The sequence below is a fragment of the Polypterus senegalus genome, chromosome 3 (assembly GCF_016835505.1).
Source record: "Polypterus senegalus isolate Bchr_013 chromosome 3, ASM1683550v1, whole genome shotgun sequence".
Lineage (NCBI taxonomy): Eukaryota > Metazoa > Chordata > Cladistia > Polypteriformes > Polypteridae > Polypterus > Polypterus senegalus.
In genome coordinates, this window is record NC_053156.1 from 23,578,639 (window position 1) to 23,603,065 (window position 24,427).

A 24,427-nucleotide genomic window follows, 5' to 3' on the forward strand; every position below is an offset into this window, starting at 1 on the left:
CATAGAAAATCATACTGGCCATCACAGAGTCATAGAAGATGTAAAGGATGTCACTTCCCACATTACAGGAACACTGTCTCATACGGAAAAAGAACCTGCTCTGCCCTTTCTTATATAGTTTTCTTTCTTATATATACAGTCCAACCTGTCAGTGATGTGAATAGGTTTGGTCAGGAAGTTGTCATTTATATTTTATAGTGGCCTTCGTACTGTACCAGTGGTTTTCATATGCTCTTAACACACTGAAGACTCTCTCATCCTCAAACAAGATTGAAGGGTATCACACACCAACACTGTTATGCTTTTTAGTTTCAAAAATAAGACACATTTTACATTTATTTTTGAAAATAATTTTGAAATTAATGTTATTTTTTATTTTTTAAGTAAGCAACTTTGAAATATGGTGAGGAAAATTTCGAACTTATGGCAAGGAAAGAAGGGTAGTAGTCATATCATCTACTATACCTGTATATTTTAACTTTGTTTAACCTTTTAAAATCAATGTCACTTTTGCTTCTATAAAATGAGAATTGTTTTACAGTACAATAATTATATTAAATATTAATGATAATAAAATATATTACATATTAGAATTTATGGTCAATTAAATATTCATAACTATTAAATAATAATGGTGGTAATAGTAGAAAAGATAAAGATTTAATAAACGTAAGATTAAGAATCCTACTGTTAAGTTCAATGTGACAAGTAATGTTTTTCCTTTGCATTTGTAATTTCTTCCAAGTTGAACTGAATATTCGAATGTGTTGTTTTTGTTATTGTTTGTTCTTGCAGTAGCAAAAGATTGAGAATGCTTGCTTCAGTAAGTGGTGCAGAATACAGCCAGACATACTAAAGCCTTTTCAGAATTTTTTATTATTCTAAATTTTTTTTCAACTAAAACTCTGTGTTTGAGCTTGCTGAAGAATGTTTAAATGGAACTGTTACATGCTAGTTCCATAAGCTGATCCTGCTCTTTCACTGAAGAGTGGCCATTTTGTGAATTTCACAGCAACTAAATGGATGCCTGATCAAGTTATTACCCTGCTGTATAGGAAAATAGTGTCTAAAACAGATCACCAGAGCATATAGGTGTTTAGCCACTAGATATTGTTGCTCAAGAGGTAAACTCTCTTCAAAACATTTAAAAAATGATTGTTAAATAGCAAGAGGCAAAGAGCTATTCTGAATGACTTCAGCCAGTATTAATTGTTGCTTCAATCTTATCCTCAGCTTCAAAAATATTTATATCACAGAGAACATTTTCACAGATAGCATACAAATACTAATATGTTTGCTCAGATTGTAAAATCTGTACCATCATTAATTTGAAAGGCAAAGAATTCACACATCTGCAGTCTAACAGTTTAAGTTTCATCAACAAATGAGGCCCTGTCAATGATCCATCTTTTTAAAGTATCATAGTCAATTCCTTTACCTTTACCTTTTCCCAATTCACCTTACATGGTTCTAGACATGACAACTGGAAAAATTAGCTCTTTGGATGTTGCATGGCTTCTCAGTTTTTTCCTAGAAGGGAAATTTCATAACAAGTATTGCATCTTTATTAATGCTCCTATAAGCAGTTTTAATAGCTTTTCAAGGGCTAACCAAGTTTAGAGTGAAAACATTTTCTAAAGCTTTAATTATGTATTCCCTGTGTTTATTCTCAAGATGGTAGCAAAGTTTAGCCAATTTCATGGCCCATTTGACAGCATTTTCATAGCACTGTCTTTTTGGTTCACCCCTACATGCATCAAACTGCATGTCACTGTATTTCCAAACTTAACCTTTGTTATTTTCAGTTTACTTTTTCAGATTAAACCCATTCGCATTTGCAGTTCCTTTGACCAAAACCGTACCTCAACTTCCTCATTTTCATCTGAATCAGTTTTACATTGTTTCAGAAACCAATTTTGCACCCAGAATTCCATTTTATTTATAATGAAAATCTATGGTTAATTATATAAATAAAATATATCAGAATCACTGTGACCTTCTTGAATTCACTAAAATTAGAAAGAACAAGGAGTGAGCATGAACCAGAAATTACTTTCTTAGTTGTTCAAACAATTAATCACTTTGCATGTGTTAAATTGATATCACATGGTTTACGTTTTTTTTTTTTAATTAATCAGTAATTACATGAAAACTCACAAAATGACACCTTTTATTGGCAAACTAAAAGGATTATAATATGCAAGCTTTTGAGGCAACTCTGCCCCTTCTTCAGGTAATACAGAGACTGAAATTCCCTGTGTTTATTTAGACACTAGGACAGGTACAACATTAGAAAACCTTCACGTGAGACATCTTAGAAGTACAACAACCTAGGACCTCAGTAATTGCATAAATTACATGGAGCCATACAAGCTGAAAATAATGTCATTGTACCCAATAACTAGTGTGCAAAATTTTAGGTTTGTATGTTTATTAGCTTTTGAGATAGGGGGTCTATTTTACTGTAGTGCTACTAAAACATGACAATATTCTGTAAGTCATAACCTTTGAACTGTTAAGGCTAGATGACTGAAATTTTCAGAAATTGTTATCTCATAATACAGTAGATGTCTTCTTTTAGAATGTATAGCTTGCTGACAAGTGTATATTAATATTTCTTGGTTTAAGGTACCAACTTCTAAATTTTGTACTTTTAGTAATTAAAACGTTCTTTTCAGAGGTATAAATGTGCATTTCAAAAATAGATGTAAAATGTTTTTTCCATATTAATATCAAAAAGTTTGATTTCTTTCAGATGTGCAGGTAGTTGCTAAAAAAAACTCTTAACATGAATGATACCCATCAAAATTTGAAAGATCTGATATGGTTTAATGTAGAGATATATATAGGCCCAAAGTTGCTGTACAGCATTAATTAAAGCAATTTTTTACACAGTGTTCAGCAAGTCATAAATTGATAAATATGTAACTATGAATTGACTGTTTCAAAATTTAAAGATATCTAACACTATAGAACAGGGGTGCCCACACTTTTTCGGCTTGTGAGCTACTTCTAAAATGACCAGGTCGAAATGATCTACCTACATTAAAAATGCTATATATATATATATATATATATATATATATATATATATATATATATATATATATATATATATATATATATATATATATATATATATATATATATATATATATACTGAGTATACTTTATACATAAAATGTATGTTGTCGTACCTTGCATAACTGAATAACCTTTATGGCACAATAACAATTCAATACATTTATGGTCACTACTCTATTTGGATTTAATAATCTTCATGTGGGAAAAGGCTGACTCGCATAAATAAGTAGAGCTGAATAATGCAGTCAAGGAGCTTTTGAATTCAGCAGAGTGAAAAAAGACGGCTGTCCGATTAACTGTGATTTTAGTTACCTCTCCTTTCTCTTTCTCAGATCGCTTTTTGGAAGGACATCAGTTTCGTAGTTTTTATGAACCGTTCGAAAAAGCCTTTCCACATTTTCCTTCTTTGGAATAGCAAAGATAGACTGACAGATCAGAAAAACGTACTTCCATTGTGACATTGTGAGAAAAAAAATCCTCTTCCAATTCCACATCCAGCCCATACCTCCCCCAAACTGTTTTTTTTTTAAATCTCTTCGTTAGTCGATATAAATTGGAAGGCTAACTAGATCACAGCCACAGAATTTTGCAGTAGCTCGTGCCTGCGGGATAACCAGTGTGTTAGAAGAGAAGAGATCTCAGACTGGCTGCCCTGTATGTTAATCAAGTGGCAAATGCCATAGGGAGGATATATGATAGACTAACGTTTAAAAATTTTTTTTTTAATGCAACACGATCTACCTGCAGTACCTTTACGATCTACCGGTCAATTGCAATCGACGCATTGGGCACCCCTGCTATAGAACAATCCAGGAAATTTTCGTAAATTAACATTTGTTTTGTAATTGATGATAGTTTTTATTATTTTATTATGGAGAATCCATTTTGTGGGATTTGAAGCATTTTTTTATTTTTTGGACAGTTTACTTTTTATTTTGTCTTTACCATCTTTTGTTTATGTGTCAGTTACTTGTTACTTGTTATTTGTCCAGTGCCATTGAACAGATGACAACTAATCAAGTAACCATCACAAAATCAAGGTTTGAAAAGTCAACTATAGAGTCCTATTGCAAATGCCTACAAAAGCAGGAATATCACATTCTGCCAAGGGCGTTCTGTGTATCAACACTGACAAATGCTTGCTCTTCAAAATTGAACTTTTTTTTTATATTTTTTTGAATTTATTAAAATCAAATGACATTTCATACAAGTAAGTCAAGTTTTACAAAACTAGGTTTAAAACAAATCAACCCCCACCCCTGAGAAAGAGAGCTAGGCCAACAGAATAAAATTTTAATAGTAGGTAAAATAAATAAATACACCAAATCAATCAATCAATAAATAAACCAAATAAAAAAAAAAAGGAAGAGAATCTGCTTCCTAAATTTAAATGCTTATTTTAAAATTCTAATTTTAATTAGATCCAGACAGGTTTTGAAGAAGTTTTGTCCCAGTCCTCTAAGTGAGAATTTAATTTTTTCCAATTTCAGATAATATATAACATCAGTTATCCACTCACTTAAAAGAGGTGAATTAGGATTCTTCCAGTTGAGCAAGATAAGTCTACGTGCCAATAGTGAAGTAAAGGCTATTACAATTTGTTTGTCCTTCTCCACTTTAAGCCCCATTGTTAGCCCACCAAACACAGCTGTTTGTGGATTAAGAGGGATTGTGACTCCAAGACTGTGTGAAAGGCATTTCTGGTCCAAAATGATGTTAATTTGGTGCACCTCTAAAACATGTGGCCCAGTGAGGCTGGAACCTGATTTCAACATTTGCAAGTTTATCTTTCCCTGGAAATATTTTTGGACAATTTTAAATGAGACAAATGCGCTCGATATATAATTTTAAGTTGAATAATTGTATGCTTTGCACATATAGAGCTGGAATAAATTCTCTGCATGGCTGCCTTCCACTCCTTTTCTGAAATGTTGAGTAAGAGATCCTTTTCCCACAGTACTCTGGGATCTTTGAAAGGGAGGGACTTTAAAGGGTTTTTATATATTAGAGAAATTCTGTCTGAGTCCTCAAGATCAATATTTTTTTCCAGAATAGAGGTTGGTGAGAGGTGAGGAAAATTGGGCAGGTTTTGTTTAACAAAGTTTCTAATTTTGAGGTAGTGAAAGAAATGTGTTGCTGGAAAGTTACATTTGGAGTGTAATTGTTCGTGGACGTTGTCTATGTATAGATCTCTAAGTGATTTAATCCCAAATGTTTTCTAGACAATAAAAATTGCTTACGTTTGAGAGGGTGGAAAAAGTTGATTATCTTGCAGTGGTGCCACAGATAAAAGCTCCTCTATCTTGAAGTACTTCCTACATTGGTTCCATATTCTGAATGAATAAAGCACAATTGGGTTGTTAATATATTGGCGATAACTTATACTTATTGGGGTACAAAGCAAGGAATATAAAGTAGTACTGCAGGATTTTATTTCTATAGTGGACCAAGCCTGTATATGTTCATTTATTTGTGTCAATGTCCAGGTTTTTATTTGCTGCCCAGTAATAAAATTGAAAGTTAGGTAGAGCCATGCCACCTTCTGCCTTGGGTCTTTGTATGGTCGCCCTTTGGATATGTGGATGTTTTGAATTCCAAATAAATGAAGTTATGATTAAATCTAAATTCGTAAAAAATGATTTATTGATGTATATTGGAATGTTTTGAAATAGAAAAAGAAGCTTCAGAAGGATGTTCATCTTGACAGTGTTAATTCCTCCAGTTAAAGAGAGATGAAGGGTAGACCATCTATGCAAGTCTTCCTTAATTTTTTCCATACAGAGAGCAAAATCTTGTTGATAAATAGCATTATGTTTTCTTGTGATGCTTACCCCTAAGTATTTAAACTGATCTGCGATGATAAAAGGCAAGGAGTCCAATCTAATATTGTGTGCTTGAGAGTTCACTGGAAAGAGCACATTTTTATTCAAATTAATTCTGAGACCAGAAATCTTTTGAAAGTCTGTTAGTGCTGTTAGGACTGCAGGCACAGTATTTTGTGGATCTGATGTATATAGTTCCATATCATTTGCATATAGTGACATTTTATGTTCAAGTCCTTCTCTGATCTTCTTCTTCTCTTGGCTGCTCCCGTTAGTGGTTGCCACAGCGGATCATCTTGTTCATCTTCCTGTCTTCTACATCTTGCTATGTCATACCCATCACCTGCATGTCCTTTCTCACCACATCCATAAACCTTCTCTTAGGCCTTCCTCTTCTTGCTTGGCAGCTCTATCTTTAACAAACTTTTCCCAATATTCCCAGCATCTCTCCTCTTCACATGTCCAAACCGACGCAATCTTGCCTCTCTGAGTTTGACTCCCAACCATCCAACCTGAGGTGACCCTCTAATGTACTCATTTATAATCCTGTCCATCCTTGTCACACCCAAAGCAAATCTTAGCCCTTTAACTCTGCCACTTCCAGCTCTGTCTCCTTCTTTCTGGTCAGTGCCACCGTCTCCAACTCATATAACAAAGCTAGTCTCAACCCCATCCTGTAGATCTTCCCTTTTACTCTTGCTGATAACTGTCTGTTAGTGCTGGGCGGTATGACCAAAATCCTATATCACGGTATTTTTTAAAATTATACCGGTTTCATGGCATTCGACTGTATTTTTTCCCATGCATGAGTTAATGTTAACCACATTTTCCACTGCAATTATTGCAGTAGACTGGCTAAGAATGACCTATTCCACTGTCATGAAAATTGTACATTGTACAAAAAAATATTTTTTAATGTGCACACACGTATTAATATAGGTTTGCCTGGCCCCATAAGGTGATAGTTTTCAAAGGGGTGGCACTAATGAAAAGAAGGAATCGCATTGCATGACAGTTACAGTCTTAATATAGAACCTTTTTACTGAACAAAACTTGCAAACAATTTAAACTAAAATTTTGACAACATATTTTCAACCATCCAAAGAGGCATTTAGACTTAGTAAAATATCCAGAGGTGCTTGGGGGGGAAGAGAAAGAGAGCAGGCTTGATCTATACCTAATCTATCATCTCAATCTTTATAATTATAACTATCAACGTAATAATAAGCTGCATGGCAACAACTCTTGGGGGAATAGGAAATTAAGACCTAAACTATTTCACTTCCAGTTAAGACTATAAAATGACATCAAAAACTCAGAATCAGTGTCTCCATGATGGGACAGTTAACTTCGTAAGCTGGAATGTTAAAGGCCTGAATCACGAATTAAAGAGAAAGAAAGTACTTTCTCACCTAACAGGTCTAAATGCTAAAATAGTATTTTTACAGGAAACCCACTTAATAAGTAAGGATCAGTTCCGGCTGCAAAAAGACTGGACTGGCCAAATGTTCCATTCTAGTTTTACAAAGAAAACTAGAGGGGTGGGAATTCTCATACATAGAACAGTACCATTTGTAGCATCAGATGTAGTATTGGATCCTGAAGGGAGATATGTGATGGTCATGGGAGACTTATCTAACTGTAAAATGATTTTGATAAATGTTTATGCACCTAATGTTGATGATAAGGAATTTATACAAAATTTATTTGCATCCATTCCCAATCTGAACACTCATAAACTTATAATGGCTGGGGACTTTAATTGTGTTTTAAATCCACTTTTAGATAAGACTTCCTCCATAGGGGGAACGGCAACTAACACCGCAAAGATAATTACAAAGTTTATAACTGATCACAACTTATCAGATCCCTGGAGGTTTTAAACCCAAATTCAAGAACATATTCTTTCTACTCACCAGTACATCATTGCTACTCAAGGATTGATTACTTCTTTATAGATAATAACTTCTTGCCTAAGATTAAATCTTGTAAATACGATGCTATTGTTATTTCAGACCATGCTCCGATGATCTTGGAGCTGAAATTACTAAGCCCCATACACTCACCCCAGATGGCGCTCAATCCGCTTCTATTAGCTGGCGAGAATTGTACTGAATTTATATCCAAACAAATTGAATTCTTTCTAGAGACAAATACATCCCCTGAGATCTCTGCAGGAATACTCTGGGAAACTCTTAAGGCCTTCTTAAGAGGACAGATTATCTCATATCTTTCCCACAGAAATAAATCCGAGCGAAGAAAGTAGCAGAGATAAAAGCGAAATTACTAAAATAGATGAAGAACATGCCAGACTACCAAGCGAGACTCTACATAAGAGGAGGCAGGCTCTACATTCAGAATTAAACCTCTTGACAACTAAAGAAACTGAACAACTAATTTACAAATCCAGACATCATTATTATGAACATGGAGAAAGCTAATAAGCTTTTAGCGCAACAAATTCACAAGCAAGATGCATAGCGCAATCTCGGTAATTACTAACACGAACGGAGATAAAATCATCGAACACAAAAATATAATGTACACTTTTAGAGACTACTATAAATCCCTATATACTACTGAGTTTAAAGAAGACAATATACAATCTAATGCATTTCTGGATAAATTACAGATACCACAAATTGACGCTTTTAGTGTGGAGGAACTCGATAAACCTCTGTCATTATCAGAATTACTGGATGCTATAAAGTCACTCCAAGGTGGAAAAGCAGCAGGCCCTGACGGCTACCCTGCAGAGTTTTACAAGAAATTCTCCGCTCAGCTAGCTCCCTCCTATTAGCAACATTTACAGAAGCCAGAGATAACCAATCTCTTCCACAAACCTTTTGCCAAGCATTAATCACTGTCTTTCCAAAACAAAATAAGGACTTATTACAATGTGCATCATACAGACCAATTTCACTTCTGAATAACGACGTTAAAATACTCTCTAAAATCATAGCTAGAAGGATGGAGAAAGTGCTCCCCTCAGTAATATCACAAGACCAAACTGGATTTATTAGGGGCCGACACTTATCTTCAAATCTTGACGCCTGTTTAATGTAATATACTCACCAACTAAATCAAACACCCCAGAAATATTATTATCATTGGATGCAGAAAAAGCATTCGACATGATTGAATGGAAATACCTTTTTACTATTTTGGAAAAGTTTGGGTTTGGCCCAAACATTTGTGCATGGATTAAATTACTGTATACTAACCCAGAAGCTTCAGTTTGCATCAATAACATTTGCTCAGACTACTTTAAACTAGAGCGTGGCACAAGACAAGGATGCCCTTTGTCACCACTGCTGTTTGCAATTGCCATTGAACCACTGGCAATACATTGTCGAAATACTGATCAGATAAAGGGGATTAGCAGAGAAGGACTGGAACAGAAAATCTCATTATATGCAGATGACATGGTACTGTATATATCGGACCCAGAAAATTCTGTGCCTGCAGTCTTAGCAGCACTCACAGAATTTCAAAAGCTCTCTGGTCTCAGAATTAATCTGAATAAAAGTGTACTCTTTCCGGTGATTTCACCCTACCTTTTATCATCGCAGAACAGTTAAATACCTAGGGGTAAACATTACAAGTAAACATAAAGCTCTTTATCAACAAAATTTATCGTCTGCATGGAAAAAATTAAACAAGACTTGCATAGATGGTCAACCCTTCATCTCACACTAGCTGGAAGAATTAACACTGTTAAGATGAATATTCTTCCTAAGCTCCTTTTTATTTCAAAACATACCAATATACATTAATAAATCGTTCTTTAAGCAATTAGATTCAACAATAACCTCATTTATTTGGAATTCTAAACATCCACGCATCAAAAGAGCGACCCTACAAAGACAAAAGGCAGAAGGCGGCATGGCTCTACCTAACTTCCAGTTTTATTACTGGGCGGCAAATATACAGTCGATAAGAACCTGGACACAAATAGAAGAACATACACAGGCATGGACCGCAATAGAAGTAAAATCCTGCAGTACTTCTTTGTATTCCTTGCTCTGTGCTCCAATAAACACACGTTATCGGCAATACACTAATAACCCAATTGTGCTCCACTCACTTAGAATCTGGAACCAATGTAGAAAGCATTTTAAGGCGGAGAAGCTTCTTTCTGTGGCACCCTGCAAAAAGAACCACCTCTTTCAACCCTCACAAACATATGCAGTTTTAATATCTGGAAAAATTTGGAATTAACTTGCTTAGAGATCTTTATATAGACAACGTCTTTGCATCCTATGAACAATTACATTCCAAATTTAACATTCCAGCTACAAATTTCTTTCACTATCTTCAAATCAGGAACTTTGTTAAACAGAACCTTCCAGATTTTCCTCATCTTGCACCCTCATCCACGCTGGAAAAATATTGCTCAATTTCAAGGAGTTAGACTCCATCTCTACAATATATAAAATCCTTTTACAATCCCTTCCTTTCAAAGATCCAAGAGGACACTGGGAAAATGACCTCTCAATTAATATATCAGAAAAGGAGTGGAAAGTAGCAATGCAGAGAATTCACTCAAGCTCCATATGCAAAGCATACAATTATACAACTCAAAATTATATATCGAGCACATCTGTCTCGACTAAAACTCTCCAAAATGTTTCCAGGGCATGATCCAACCTGCGAGCGTTGCAACCAAGCCCCAGCCTCACTGGGTCACATGTTCTGGGCCTGCACCAAATTAGCATTATTCTGGACAAAAATTTTTAATTACCTCTCAGACAGTCTTGGACTCACAATCCCTCCTAACCCATTAACAGCTGTGTTTGGGGTTCTTCCAGAGGGTCTTAAAGTGGAGAAAGACAAACAAATTGTGATTGCATTCACTACACTGTTGGCACGCAGACTTATTCTGATAAACTGGAAGAACCCAAACTCTCCTCTTTTAAGTCAGTGGGAAACTGATGTGTTATACTATTTAAAATTGGAAAAAATCAAATACTCAGTTAGAGGATCTGTGCAGACTTTTTCAAAACATGGCAGGATCTAATCAGTAATATTTTGAAATAAGTTTATAAAGCACAGAGAATTTGTTGATTTAGGTATTTTTACAAGCCTTAAATTTTACACCTTTGGCTTGCTCTCTCTCTCAAGGGTGGGGATCGATCTGTTCTTAACATAATTCTCTTTTTTGTAAAAACTTGATTGCTATGTATTGATTGTAATAAAATTAATAAATAAAAATTAAAAAAAAAAAAATATCCAGAGGTGCTTGACAAACGTTATACTACACTGAACATGTCTTAAAAAAGGAATAAATAGTAAATATTTTTTGTAAAACTACACTTTCTGTTAATGTTAACAATCTCTGTCCACTCAAACGTTAGTGACTTTTTAAACAACTTTACCATCAGCCCAGGTATATTACGCAGTATTCACCAAATTAAAATAAAATAAATAAGTGCAATTTGGTGATGACATCTTTCATCTTTACCAACTGAACCATCATTAAGGCAAATTGCATTAATGTAGACCTTGCTTCAAGCTTAGCTATATACATAAATAATAAAACTGCAACTTGCATTTATAATGCTATTTGTGGTATAGCCCTACGGAATTGTATTAGGGCCACGGTGGAGAAAAAAAAATACCTAAATGTCGAGAATAAAGTCGACATGTTGACTTTATTCTCGACATTTCCACTTTAATCTCATCCTATCCTTCCTTTTTCTTTTTTCACATAACCAATCACCACACGATTAATGTCCTTCTAAACTTAAAACTAGCTATAAACTTAGACCACGGAGTGTTCAGAACTTTCACAAAAAATCTTCGTTATACATGTTTAATTATGACATCCATTCAGGGTTGTGCCCATCCCAGCAAGCACTGTGTGCGAGGCAGGAGGAAATCCCAGCACATCACAGGGTGAATATGAGCAATAGATACACTAGCAGGGTTAATATAGCATAACAAAACCCCACATCCTACATGACTTTGAAAGGAAACTGAAGCACGCCGAGTAAACTCACCAGAAAAACATGCAAATTCAAAGCAGGGAACACCCATGACCCCATTGCTGTGAGGCAGCAGTGCAACCTCCACGCCACGTGCTCCTACATGATGATTAATACATGCTTTAACACATTTCATAATGAAAATTATATCAAGTATTTATCTTAGCATTCTAAATGTTCAGGGAGCAGGAATATCATGAAATTAATGTATTCTGTGTGCTGCCTGCGCCTCCTCTTAAGTTTAAGAAGCACTTAACGATTAATATGGCTCCAGGAGCACTTAACACAAAGCATTTAATGTGCTACATAACTTATGACGGGGTTTGAGAAAATGTAGTAAATGAAATATTCATTTTAAGATGAAGTTTAGTTTACGATGTTCTACTTTAATAACAAATTACGACAATGAAGTCAACATGTCGACTTTAATCTTGACAAACGGCGAGAATAAAGTCAACATGTCGACTTTATTCTCGTCATAAGCGTCGAGATTAAAGTGGAAATGTCAAGAATAAAGTCAACATGTCGTCACAATATTACACAGTACCCAAGTATATTACATAGTATTGAAAAAAAGAAAAAACTTGGCTTGCAGTATTATCCACTAGTATAGAAACAGTATTCACACATTTGAACATAATGGTCCACATCCGACCTTTTAAATTCAAAGTATCTCAACAACAGACGTGACTTCTTTTTCCAGCAAAAGTTCTTCTGTGTCATCATGTTCAACTTTATCGTCTGCTACAGCTTCAGTTTTGGAATCTTCTCTGTCCATTTTCATCATGCAATACCTCCACTACCGCATGTATTCCGTTGCCTGCCTGTTTAGCGGTGTAGCAGTGAAAAAGAGCCCCCGTGCAACACCTCCACTACCGCATGTACTCCATTGCATGCCTGTTTAGCGGTGTAGCAGTGAAAAAGAGCCCCCGCACAACACCTCTACTAATGCATGTACTCCGTTGCATGTGTTACTACCAGTACTACTGTTTGTCACAAATTACTCCTGACACTCTTCTCCACCCATTCCACCCTGCATGCACTCTCTTCTTCACCTCTCTTCCACAATCCCTGTTACTCTGTACTGTTGATCCCAAGTGTTTAAACTCATCAACCCTAGCCAGCTCTACTCCCTACATCCTCAGTATTCCACTGACCTTCCTCTCATTCACACACATGTATTCTGTCGTAGTGGTCCTGCTGACTTTAATTCCTTCCCTCTCTACAGCATATCTCTACCTATCCAGGGTCTCCTCAACCTGCTCCCTACTCTCACTACAGATCATAATGTCATCAGCAAACCTCATAGTCCAAGGGGACTCCTGTCTAATCTCATCTGTCAACCTGTCCATCACCATTACAAATAAGAAAGTGCTCAGAAACAATTCTTGATGTAATCCCATCTCCACATTGAACGCATCCATCACTCCTACTGCAGACCTCACCACTGTCACACTTCTCTATCGTACATATCCTGCACAACTCTTACATACTTTTCTGCCACTCACAGCTTCCTCATACAATACCACCACTCCTCTCGAGGCACCCTATCATATGCTTTCTCCAGGTCCACAATGACACAATGCAATTCTTTCTGGCCTTCCGTATACTTCTCCATCAAAACCCTCAGAGCAAACGTTACATCTGTTGTGCTCTTTCTTGGCATGAAACACTGCTGCTCATCACCTCCCTTCTTAACCTAGCTTCCACTACTCTTTCCCATAATTTCATGCTGTGGCTCGTCAATTTTGTCCCCCTATAGTTACTACAGCTCTGCACATTCCCCTTATTCTTAAAAATCGGTACCAGAACGCTGCTTCTCCTCTCCTCAGGCACCCTCTTACTTTCCAAGAGTCCATTAAAGTCCTTCTCTGATAATTCCCTTTATCTCATAAGCATTTCGACAGTGAACTGCCAGTGGCTCAATGGCAATTGCAAAAAGCAGTGGTGACAAGGGGCATCCTTATCTAGTACCACGTTCTAGTTTGAAGTAGTCTGAAATAATGTTGTTACTACAAACTGAAGCTTCTGGACTGGTATACAGTAGTCTGATCCATGCACAAATGTTCGGGCCAAACCCAAATTCTTCCAATGTAGTGAAAAGGTAGTTACATTCAACCATATCAACTGCTTTTTCTGTATCCAATGATATCATCTTCTCCGGGGTGTTAGACTTTGTGGGAGAATATATTACATTAAACAGTTGTCAAAGATTGGAAGCTAACTGTCTGCCTTTAGTAAATCCAGTTTGGTCTTATATTATCGAAAGAAGCACTTTCTTAATCCTTCTAGCTAGGAGTTTGGAGAGTATCTTAACATCATTATTCATAAGTGAAATTGGTCTGTATGATGCACATTGTAATGAGTCCTCATTTTGCTTAGGAGAGATGGTAATTAATGCTTGGTGAAAAGTTTAAGGTAGAATTTTATTGTATCTAGCAGGGAATCTTGTAAATGTTGCTAATAAGAGGGGAACTAACTTAATTGAGAATTTGTTATAAAATTCGGCAGGGTAGCCATCAGGGTCTGCTGCTTTCCCACTCTGAAGTGAGTTCATACCATCTAATAATTATGATAGTGCCAGAGGTTTATCCAATCCTCTGCATTGAGAGTATCTAGTTGTGGTATCTATAATGCATCCAAAATGCATTAGATTGTGTCTTGTCTTCTTTAAACTGAGTAGAATATAAGGACTTGTAGTAGTCTCTAACTTATATTTTTGTGGTCAATGATTTTGTCTCCATCTGTGTTGGTAATTGCTGGGATTGCATTGCGAACTTCCTGCTAGTGGATTTGTTGAGCTAAGATCTTATTAGCTTTCTCCCATTGTTCATAGTAATGATGTCTTTATTTAAAGTGAGTTGTTCTGTTTCTTTAGTTGTCAAGAGGTTGAGTTCTGAATGCACATCCTGCCCTGATCTATTCTGGTAATTTCACTGATTAGCTCCGATACCTTCTTGGTTTCCAGTTTATTTTCATGGGAAAGATATGAAATTATCTGTCCTCTTGAGAAAGCCTCCAGAGTTTCCCAGAGTATTCCTGCAAAGACCTCTGAGGCTGTATTTGTTTATTAGGATATAAATTCTGTGCAGTTCTCATCTGCTAATAAAAGTAGGTTAAGACGCAAACAGCGAGATAAATATGTAGGGCATAATGATTTGAGCTCCATGATCAAAAGGGCATGGTTGGACATAACAATAGCGTCGTACTTGCAAGATTTAATCATAGGCAAAGAATTGTCTATAAAGAAATAATCAATTCTTAATTAGCAGTGGTGCACTGTTGAGTAGAAGGAATACGTTCTTGAGTTTGGGTTTAGAAATCTACAGGGGTTTGATAAGTTGTGATCAGTTACAAACTGTGTAATTGTTTTTACATTGTTAGATTTCATCGCCCCTGTGGCAGGAGACCTATCTGGGTCTGGATTTAAAACACAATTTAAGTCCCCAGCCATTATAATTTTATGAGTGTTCACATTGGGTATGGATGCAAATACGGTTTGGATGAAGTCCCTATCATCCACATTGGGTGCGTAGATATTTACCAAAATCACTTTACGGTTAAATAAATTGCCCATGGCAATCGCATATCTCCCTTCAGGATCGGATACTACATCTGATACTACAAATGAGATTGTTCTATGTATAAGAATTCCCACACCTTTAGTTTTCTTTGTAAAGCTGGAATGGACTATTTGGCCAGTCCAGTCTCTGTGTAGCCGAAACTGATCCTTAAGTGGGTCTCCTATAAAAATATTTTATCGTTTAGACCTGTTAGGTCAGAGAATATTTTCTTTCTCGTTAATTTGTGATTGAGACCTTTAACATTCTAGCTCACAAAGTTAACTGCTTGGTAATGGAGACATTGCTTCTAAACTTTTGTTGTCATTTTGTAGTCTTAAATTAAGATAAGACAGCTTTGACCTTAATTTCCAATTTTCCCAGGAGTTATTGCCATGAAGTCTATTGTTGTGTTAACATTAATAATTATAAGGATTAAAGGGAGAGATTATAAATACCTTGCTCTTTTTCTCTCCCCCCAGTCAAATCACCATTTTGCCTCCCCATGTGAGGCTAGACCATACTTCACAAAGTCCCAGTCCTCTGACATACCTAGAGACACGTCCAAAACAAAACAATCCCCCCAGCAGCGGCATATAGGGATTAAAATAGAGATATCTATTGACAATGCAGTTTATATAATATAAGCATAAAATATAATCTTAAACAGTCTTAAACAGTCTAAACTCAGGGAATGATGTTAAGCAATAACCATGGATAAGCATAGCAAGCCCTAGTGCAATAAACTAAGGGTATGATGTTAAACAGTCCACAAAAAAAAAATGTACACATACATGCATATAATTATAATTAAAACGTAAACGAGAAGTGGCTGAGAAGGAAATAGGATGTATAATTATGGTACCAGTGTCATTGCCAGCTGATGAAACAGCATGCCAGAACCAGATGCCACTCACGACTGTAATTCAAAAAATTGTCAGGATCAGTTTTCTTAGCTTTTTTTCTGCTTCCTCCACAGAAGTGAAAATGTAGAGCTTGCCTTGAATGTCCACTTTCAATTTGCCAGGATACACAAGGCTGTATCTGATCTCAGCTTTCCGTAAGCGCTGTTTAATGTTGTAAAATTCAACTCGCTTAGCAGCTGTTGAGGGTGAGAAATCAGGGAAAATAGAAATGTGGTTATTTTTAAATATAATCTCTTGTTTCAGTCTGAGAAGTAACATTATATGTAATTTAAATTGTAATTTTTCAAAACGCACGATGAGAGTTCTAGGTTTTGAGGCATTTGATCCATGTATGCGGTAAGCTGCTGCTATCTCTGTATCTGATTTGAATTCCTCTCTGATTATTTTAGAGAATAGTTCAACTACGAATTTCACTGGGTTTGGACTCTCACGATTCTCAGGGAGACCTTCAATTCTAATATTATTCCTTTTGCATCCAACTTCCAATGCAGTTAGTCTGTTTCCGAGTACATTGCATTCAGAATTTGCAGCCATTGCTTTTCTGTCAGCAGTAGATTCCAGATGTTCAGTTATTTCAATAAGAGTCGTGAACGTTTGATTAACATCTCCTAGCCGAGTGTCAAGTGTTCTAAGCTTATTCTCAAAATTAGATTTATTTTCCTGTATTTTTTCGTCACGTTTTTCTAGCATACCTTTAAAGGTTGCCTCAAAGCGATTACTTGAATGTTTTTCCTGGTCTTTAAAATCATGAAACAGCTTAACATTTGTCTTGTGTATGCCCTTTATTTCTTTCCTTATATCATTTATTTCTTTCTTTATATCATTCTTGAGCTCCTTTTGTCTTGAGCAGTGGCCATTGTGGCAATCATTACCTTCACTTCAGACAGATCGTTTCGGTCTTTTCCGTGTTCCACGGGTGAAGTAGCAGCCTTCCGTTCAGTGAATCTTCTGGAATCGACGAGTTATCTTGGGCCAACTTGCTTGCACATTCGCTCCCACTTTTGCTTTTGGCTGGAGACGATGCAGCAGTGTCAGGTCCCAAGAAATCTGTGCTTTTGCCTATCTGTTCCAGGTCATTCTCTGGCAGGCCATACCTTGAGCTTGGACTTCATGCCTTTCCAGGCTTGGATGAAGCTTTAGCTGTCTTCTCCGTTTCTTTCTGAGCCCTTTTTGTGCCGCTCATTTTTATATATGCTTGCATATACTCTAATTGAACCTCCTCGGATTGAGTAAATACAGGATGCCTCAGGATGTTAAAAAATATAAAAGAAATAACACCACCGTTAACGGAGTTTCACTTCAAACTTCCATCTCCCGTAACGGACGAGACCAAAAAAAAAATGTAACTTTTCTACGTTCCTTTGCATTCTTTGAGTTTTCTTTATAAGAACACTAAAATTCAGTTTCTGAACTAGATGACTTTCATTTGACATTAGAGTCAAATGATTCAGTATCATGTTCCACTGGGGATCTGTCCCTATTCTTAACTAGACTGAGCTTATAGAACGATTGCTCACCAACTGAAATGTCAGATAAAGCCTGAAAGTAATGCCTACAACTTTCTTTTTCTCTGTGACACTGTAAAAGCTCTGGGGCCTCATGTATAAACAGTGCATAGGCACAAAAATATTGCATACACCTGTTTCCATGGCCACTTCAAGATGTATAAAAAAACTAAACTTGGTGTAAAGCCATGCACATTTTCATGGCAGCCTCACAGTATGCATACGCACTTTGCTGCTCAATTTTGAAATGGGCTGCACCCTGTGTCAAAGCAGTGCTACTGTTTCTCTATGGTCTCCCTTTCTTTTTTAGATTTACATCCATGACACAGGCATTATACAATTAATGTCATTGTATTTGATATCATTTACAAATTTAAGGCTGAGTGAACCACTGAGAGTATTTTAACCCATTATATCTGTGTGTAACATCACAGCTGCACAGCAGCTGATCAGAAAGCTCTACAGAGGGTTGTGACGAGAGCACAGCTGTATCGGGATACAGTTTCCAGCCCTGGAGGACATTTATAGCACATGCTGCCTCAGGAAAACCAGCACCATCTGCATGGATTCCACTCACTCATGACACAGTCTATTTGAACTCCCATCTGGCAAACACTTCAGAGCCTTTCCTGCATGGACCTCGAGGCTCAGAAACCGCTTCTTCCCAAGAGATATAAACACACTCATTCATTACATTAATTGCTTCTAGTAGAGCTGTTTGTACTTGCAATTACAATTACCTTACTGTAAACTTGCACTACAACTGTAATATTGCACAACCTGAGCCACTTTATGAACCATCTGTCCTATCTGTACTATATATTATATATTGTACTTGTACTTTCATATTGTATATTTGTCATTGTTTTTTATCAAATTATTATTTCTTTTTTTATCAGATTTATAGAGGAGTTGCATATTGAATTTCATTGTACCATACAATGACAATAAAGGAATTCAATTCAATAGAAGAGAGTGTGTATTATGATTATGACTGGCTTCTAAATCAATTTGTGCTGTTAGAATACTCAAATGTGTATTTGATATAATTTTTATGAGTAAATTATGTATACACTATTACATTTTACAGATAAATTGTTAAGTTAATTTATATAATGTATACTGGTAATAATTAAACATTTTTCAATGTTCCTTAAAAGTTTTGTAGAATCACCATGCTAAGCTTACAGCTGGTTTTTACATTTATTACAGACACTTATTGTGTGGCAGGACAGGAATTGGGGGTTGGTACATTTGATAGACACAGTACTGCTGCAACAAACGATTTCATCCAGGATCACACACACCACAGCAAGTACAGTATCTTGCGGGAGGCAAGAACAATCCCTGGACGGGACACCAGCTCATCACTACCCATGCGCCACCATGCCTCCATGTGTTTGTAATATATGCTTTAATGCATTTCACCATGAAAATTATATCAAGAATATCTTAGTATTCTACACTGTTCAGAGAGCTGTAATATCATGAAAGTAATGTATTCTATGTGGTGATCACTGTCTGCATGCTCCTTTCGGTGTAAGAGAAATCCCGTTTAAGAAGAATGTAGCTATTAATGACTTGGTCGGGGAACACATAGAATATGAAGCATTTAACATGCTACTTTAGTTACAATGGGATTTGAGAAACTCTGGTAAATGAAATATCGATATAAGATAAAGTTTATGATGTTTTACTTTAATGATAAAATAAACTATGAAATTAAAGTGGAAATTTTGAGATTATAATCAACATTTCAACTTTAATCTCAACATAGATATTTTTTCCTTCACTGTGTCCCTATTTTCTTTTTTTCTTCTCTGTGGCCTAATACTCTTTTGTATGACACTCAGACACTTGCCTTTTCATGTCGACTTTTCATGTGACATCTGACCACTTCTTTTTTTATTTCGGGTACTGTGCGACTTTCTGAACTTGAACTTTTGAGTGCCACTCCATCAATTTCCTTTTGTTGCTCATACCACTGCCTAAGCCACCAAATTGTACGTTTTTTACTTGCCTCCACTTCACTGAATAGGACCTCTACTTTGCATTCGGTGAAATTCGGGAGGGATATTTATATTGATTTGCATATTCAACTAAGAAAAATTCTGGGAGGAGTCGGGTGGGGCTGTAGGCACATACAGTACATGTGTGTTAAAATTCACATTGATTGGGATTTCTAAAGGGGATGTGTGTGCAATGTAGCTTACACACAGTTTTATGCATCTTTTTTCCGTGCACCATGTTTTAGTGTGAATGCTATGCCCCTGGAAGTGGATATGATGCCTTTAGTGCTTGTAGATTGGATTCTCTGAACTGGACAATCTGCTAACCACTGCCTCAAATAATAAAAGACACAGATGGAACAATAACTACAAACAAAATACAAGAAATGTCCACAAACTAGAAATAAGTAAAAGATGTGTAATATATACTGTAGATACAGTGTGTGTGTGTGTGTGTGTGTGTGTGTGTGTGTACACACACAGAACTACGAAAAACAAAATCACAATAGCATAGCACAAGCTAAGCTAAGCTATCTCTCTGTGCTATGAGCTCCTACTACTAGCAGCATGTGAAGCAAGGGATCAGATCAAATCAGGATCAGTGTTTTTGTTTATTTTTTGTAGTTTGTCCTGGAAGGATTTTCAATAAGTATTAAGGCTGTCAAAACTGTCATCACTATTTGAATATAATTCAAATCTATGCTAAAAAAAATTCTTATTTGAATGCAAAACATGACATTTGATTGTAAACAAAGTATTTATTTATTTCCTCTAATTGTTTTCGGCATTGTGTTACTCCAGAGATGCTACACTGCAACACCTGTATTTTGCATGTGTTTTGCACATAACTTGATCAACTCTTTCATAATTTTTAATTGTTAGTTATTATCATCATTTATAAAACAGGCACATTGTTTTGCCACATTGCTCTGCTCTTCGATTAATGGGTGTACTAAGAGCTGATTTTAAACACTTCTCCAGCATTCTATAAATAAATTTCAACTCTGATCCTATTTCATTTCACTCTTAAACCTGAGATCCTTGAATTTGTTATTTTACATTAAAATAGTTACCCATTCATTCAAACAATAACTGGTTGACCTTCTCATTAAACATAATGGAAAGTGACTGCCATATTTCTGATTGTCCTTTAATGTTATAACAGCTTTAAAATCAAAGAGCATTTTCAGTGTTGGGAAAGCTACCTCAACCAACATTTGTTTTTTGGAGGGTGCTGGCTTGACACAGAATTCCTAAAACAAAAGGTGAAATGAAAAACAATATATGTTTGCTGCACCAATAAAGGGAGAAGAGAATCCCATTAAGTTTAAGCCTGCAGGCTGTTGTTTCAACACTAGTGCATCACTATGCAAACTTAACAAGTTGTGCTCTGTACACTTGAATTACCTTCAACAAACTGCTTTTTAAACTATAACCTATGCTTTCTTGTGATTTGTTTTAAAATTTTGCTGTGTATTATTTTTTACTTATCAGAATTTTTAAGTTGTTGTTAATGATAGTGTTTGCCAAATAAAAATATAATAATGAGGAAATACTTAAAGATCAATATACTGTAGTACAACATTTTATACATTTGGTACCTCCATTTGTGACTTACAGTGTCACATCTAATATATAAACATTGATGGGTACTGGCTTTGCATCTTTTGCACCCAAAGACCACAGAGGCAGAGAGCGGAGCTGAGAGCTGGAGTACCGGGCTGAGAGTGGTGGACTAAAATAATGTGTGAATTTAACATGTTTAAGAAAGGAGCAAGTTTGTCAGGATATAATTCAGCGAAGAAGATCACTGGCAAACCCTGAAAATTTGCTGCAATAAGCGCGGTTTTGAGGGTTGCCTACAGGCCCTTGCTATAATCCAGCCCTGCACATGACAATGACTGGCGTTTCAATGAAGTATGTGGAAGTTCCACTGTACATGTGGAGGCTCTGCAACATAGCTTTATGCCTTGCTGGAGTGAATAAATTCTTTTGAAAAACCTTCTAGATTCTAGAGTAGTTAGTTTATTTATCAAGTAGACCTAGCGCTAGGTTTCATTTCAGTTTTGACTTCTTTCTATTCGGACTTCTCTTTTGATTTGCCTAACTTACGTGACATTTTTTTGTGTACAACATTATTTCCATACAGTGTGAAGCAAACCAGGGGTGGTTAGTTTGCCTCTGTATTTCATGTGGATGTGTTATACATTAATATTCTGTTCTGTGATTCAAGTCACGAACCAAACTAATTATGTAATGCAGATGGGCTGTGAGGCTTCACTTGTCATCGATTATGTTGAATGAAATGATACAAGCACCAATATAGGCATCACAGAATATGTCCTGGATTACCGGAAGCATGTTTCAAAGCCTCAACGTCTCATGCAACATCACTAATACCGTGTTTGGTTTACGATTTATGGATTAGTGGATTGCACTCGTTTAAATTTAGATTGCCTTTTAGAAAACTTTTTTTGTCTCCTTTTGCTCCTTGGGCATTTTTTGTTATATACTTTTTCATAATAAATATATTTCAGTTATAAAGATTTGCCTTTTTTGGTCACAAGCTGAAGTTTTTGCTTTACTTCTTCTTGAGACGCATTTTAGGACATTTTTGTGGTTAGCTGTTTGCCAAGCTCTGAGAACTCCAATTGAGCATACTTTCAGTCCTTCAAGATAAACAGAGAGAGAAGGGAAAATACACCTTGTTTGTGAAGGGAAAGTATTGCCCCTAATAATCAGATGAGAAATCGCTTCTAGATACAGTTCAAAGTATGCCTGAATGAGCCAATCATAGTTGGAAGAGGCAAGCTTGAGGTTACAAAACTAAAGATTAATATCCTTCCAGATGTTTCTTTCTCTGTGATTATGAGAATTTAAACTATAATGAATTATACTACTTAATTACTAAGAAATGTTAGTAGATTACAGTAACACATTGTTGAGTACTGCATTACACCCAGCTCTGCCAAATACACTGTGACTCAGTCTCGAGCTAGAAACTGGTAAAGAAATATAAAGCATATAACTCATTATTAGTGCTTACAAATAGATTTAGAAAGCCTTCTGCATCCTGAGAAGGGCATGCATTTAACTGAGGAGTACATTAATACAGAGATAAAGAGCCATGAGCAGATAGTGCGACACAAAAGCCAAATGTATAATGACACAACAGTTGTAATTGTATGACCACTCTGTAGTAAGTTGGGTGAAACATGGTGAAAATCCCATTTAATTACAAACAGAAAACTAAACATAACGAGTGCTCAAGGACACAAGGGAAATGTCATAAACAAAAGCCCCAGAACTCAGGGTCAAAATTAGGAATGGCTTTACATGGAAGCCCTGTCACTATACCAGTCCAAATCTCAAAAGCTGCTGTCTTTCAGTCAGCCATCCAGATATATATTGCTGAACTTGGAAGGAGCAGAACTTACTCCTACAGTCATAGAGGAGAGTAAGTGTCCTCACTGGGTGGTTTCTAAAAAACAGTGTGTAAAAGAGAACAGGTTATAAGTGTAAGCACCCCGTCTCATCCCTGAGAGTTATTGCTTTCCTTAGTCAAGCCTTGAAGGTGATCACCATGGATGCATGTGTGACACAGTATATCTTATTAAAAGTTAACTTTATCATAGAGATGAAGTAAAAGATACCTCTCCTGAGAAAGAAACTTGAAATTAACCCAAATTTACTAATAATACCAATCTTTCACACTGTAACTAGTAATATCCATCTATCCATCTATCCATCTATCCATCTATCTATCTATCTATCTATCTGTCACTAATTTACTAATAGAAACAGTGGTTTCTAGCACATCTCACAGCCAAATGTTACTTTTTTGTGATCAACCTGTGCCCATCCTTAAAATGGTCTGGGAGTGCAGAACTGTCCTGAATGCCAAGGCATATTTCACAAGGTGGGCATGTTTATGGTAACAAAACACATTACTTTATCAAACACCTAATATTTTTGTTTCAAAACTTTAGCTTAGCCCAAAATTAGAAGCGTATGTTAAACCAATAAAGTGCACATTTACAGCCGTTCTGATGTCTGCATTAGGAAAGTGCAATTTCAGATATACAACATTGATGTCTTGTTTCGCAGAACCACAGGGTCCAGTGGTAGATGAAGATGGGATAAATCTGGAGGAGATTCGTGAGTTTGCCAAGAACTTTAAAATCCGACGCCTTTCTCTGGGCCTAACACAGACACAGGTGGGACAAGCATTGACTGCCACAGAGGGGCCAGCCTACAGTCAGTCTGCTATTTGCAGGTAAAATAAGATAACATCAAAATGAATGGGTAGTAGTAACTGTTTGCCCACTGATAAAGCAATATTATAAGTTCCAGTGAAAGCGAATTATCTTTAGCTGTAAGCTAGAGAAAACTCTGTAAAGGTTTATGCTGGGCATGGATGTGAAATTTTATATCCAGCAAATTTAAATTATGATGTGCCATTTAACAGTTAATGCAAATTGTTTTGTTGATGATGTATTCCCATGACAGACTGTAATTAGTACTACCATTTCAG

General features: G+C 36.1%; 1 protein-coding gene across 4 annotated transcripts in view; it reads left to right on the forward strand.

Annotated features, from left to right (window-relative positions):
• pou6f1 (POU class 6 homeobox 1) overlaps window positions 1-24,427 on the forward strand; it is a 63,440-nt gene that overhangs the window by 34,691 nt on the left and 4,322 nt on the right. For all 4 annotated transcript variants that reach the window (XM_039746789.1, XM_039746792.1, XM_039746793.1 and 1 more), the window contains one exon: window positions 24,001-24,169. In XM_039746789.1, coding sequence (XP_039602723.1) covers window positions 24,001-24,169 — 169 coding nt within the window. The remainder of the gene's footprint in view (window positions 1-24,000; window positions 24,170-24,427) is intronic.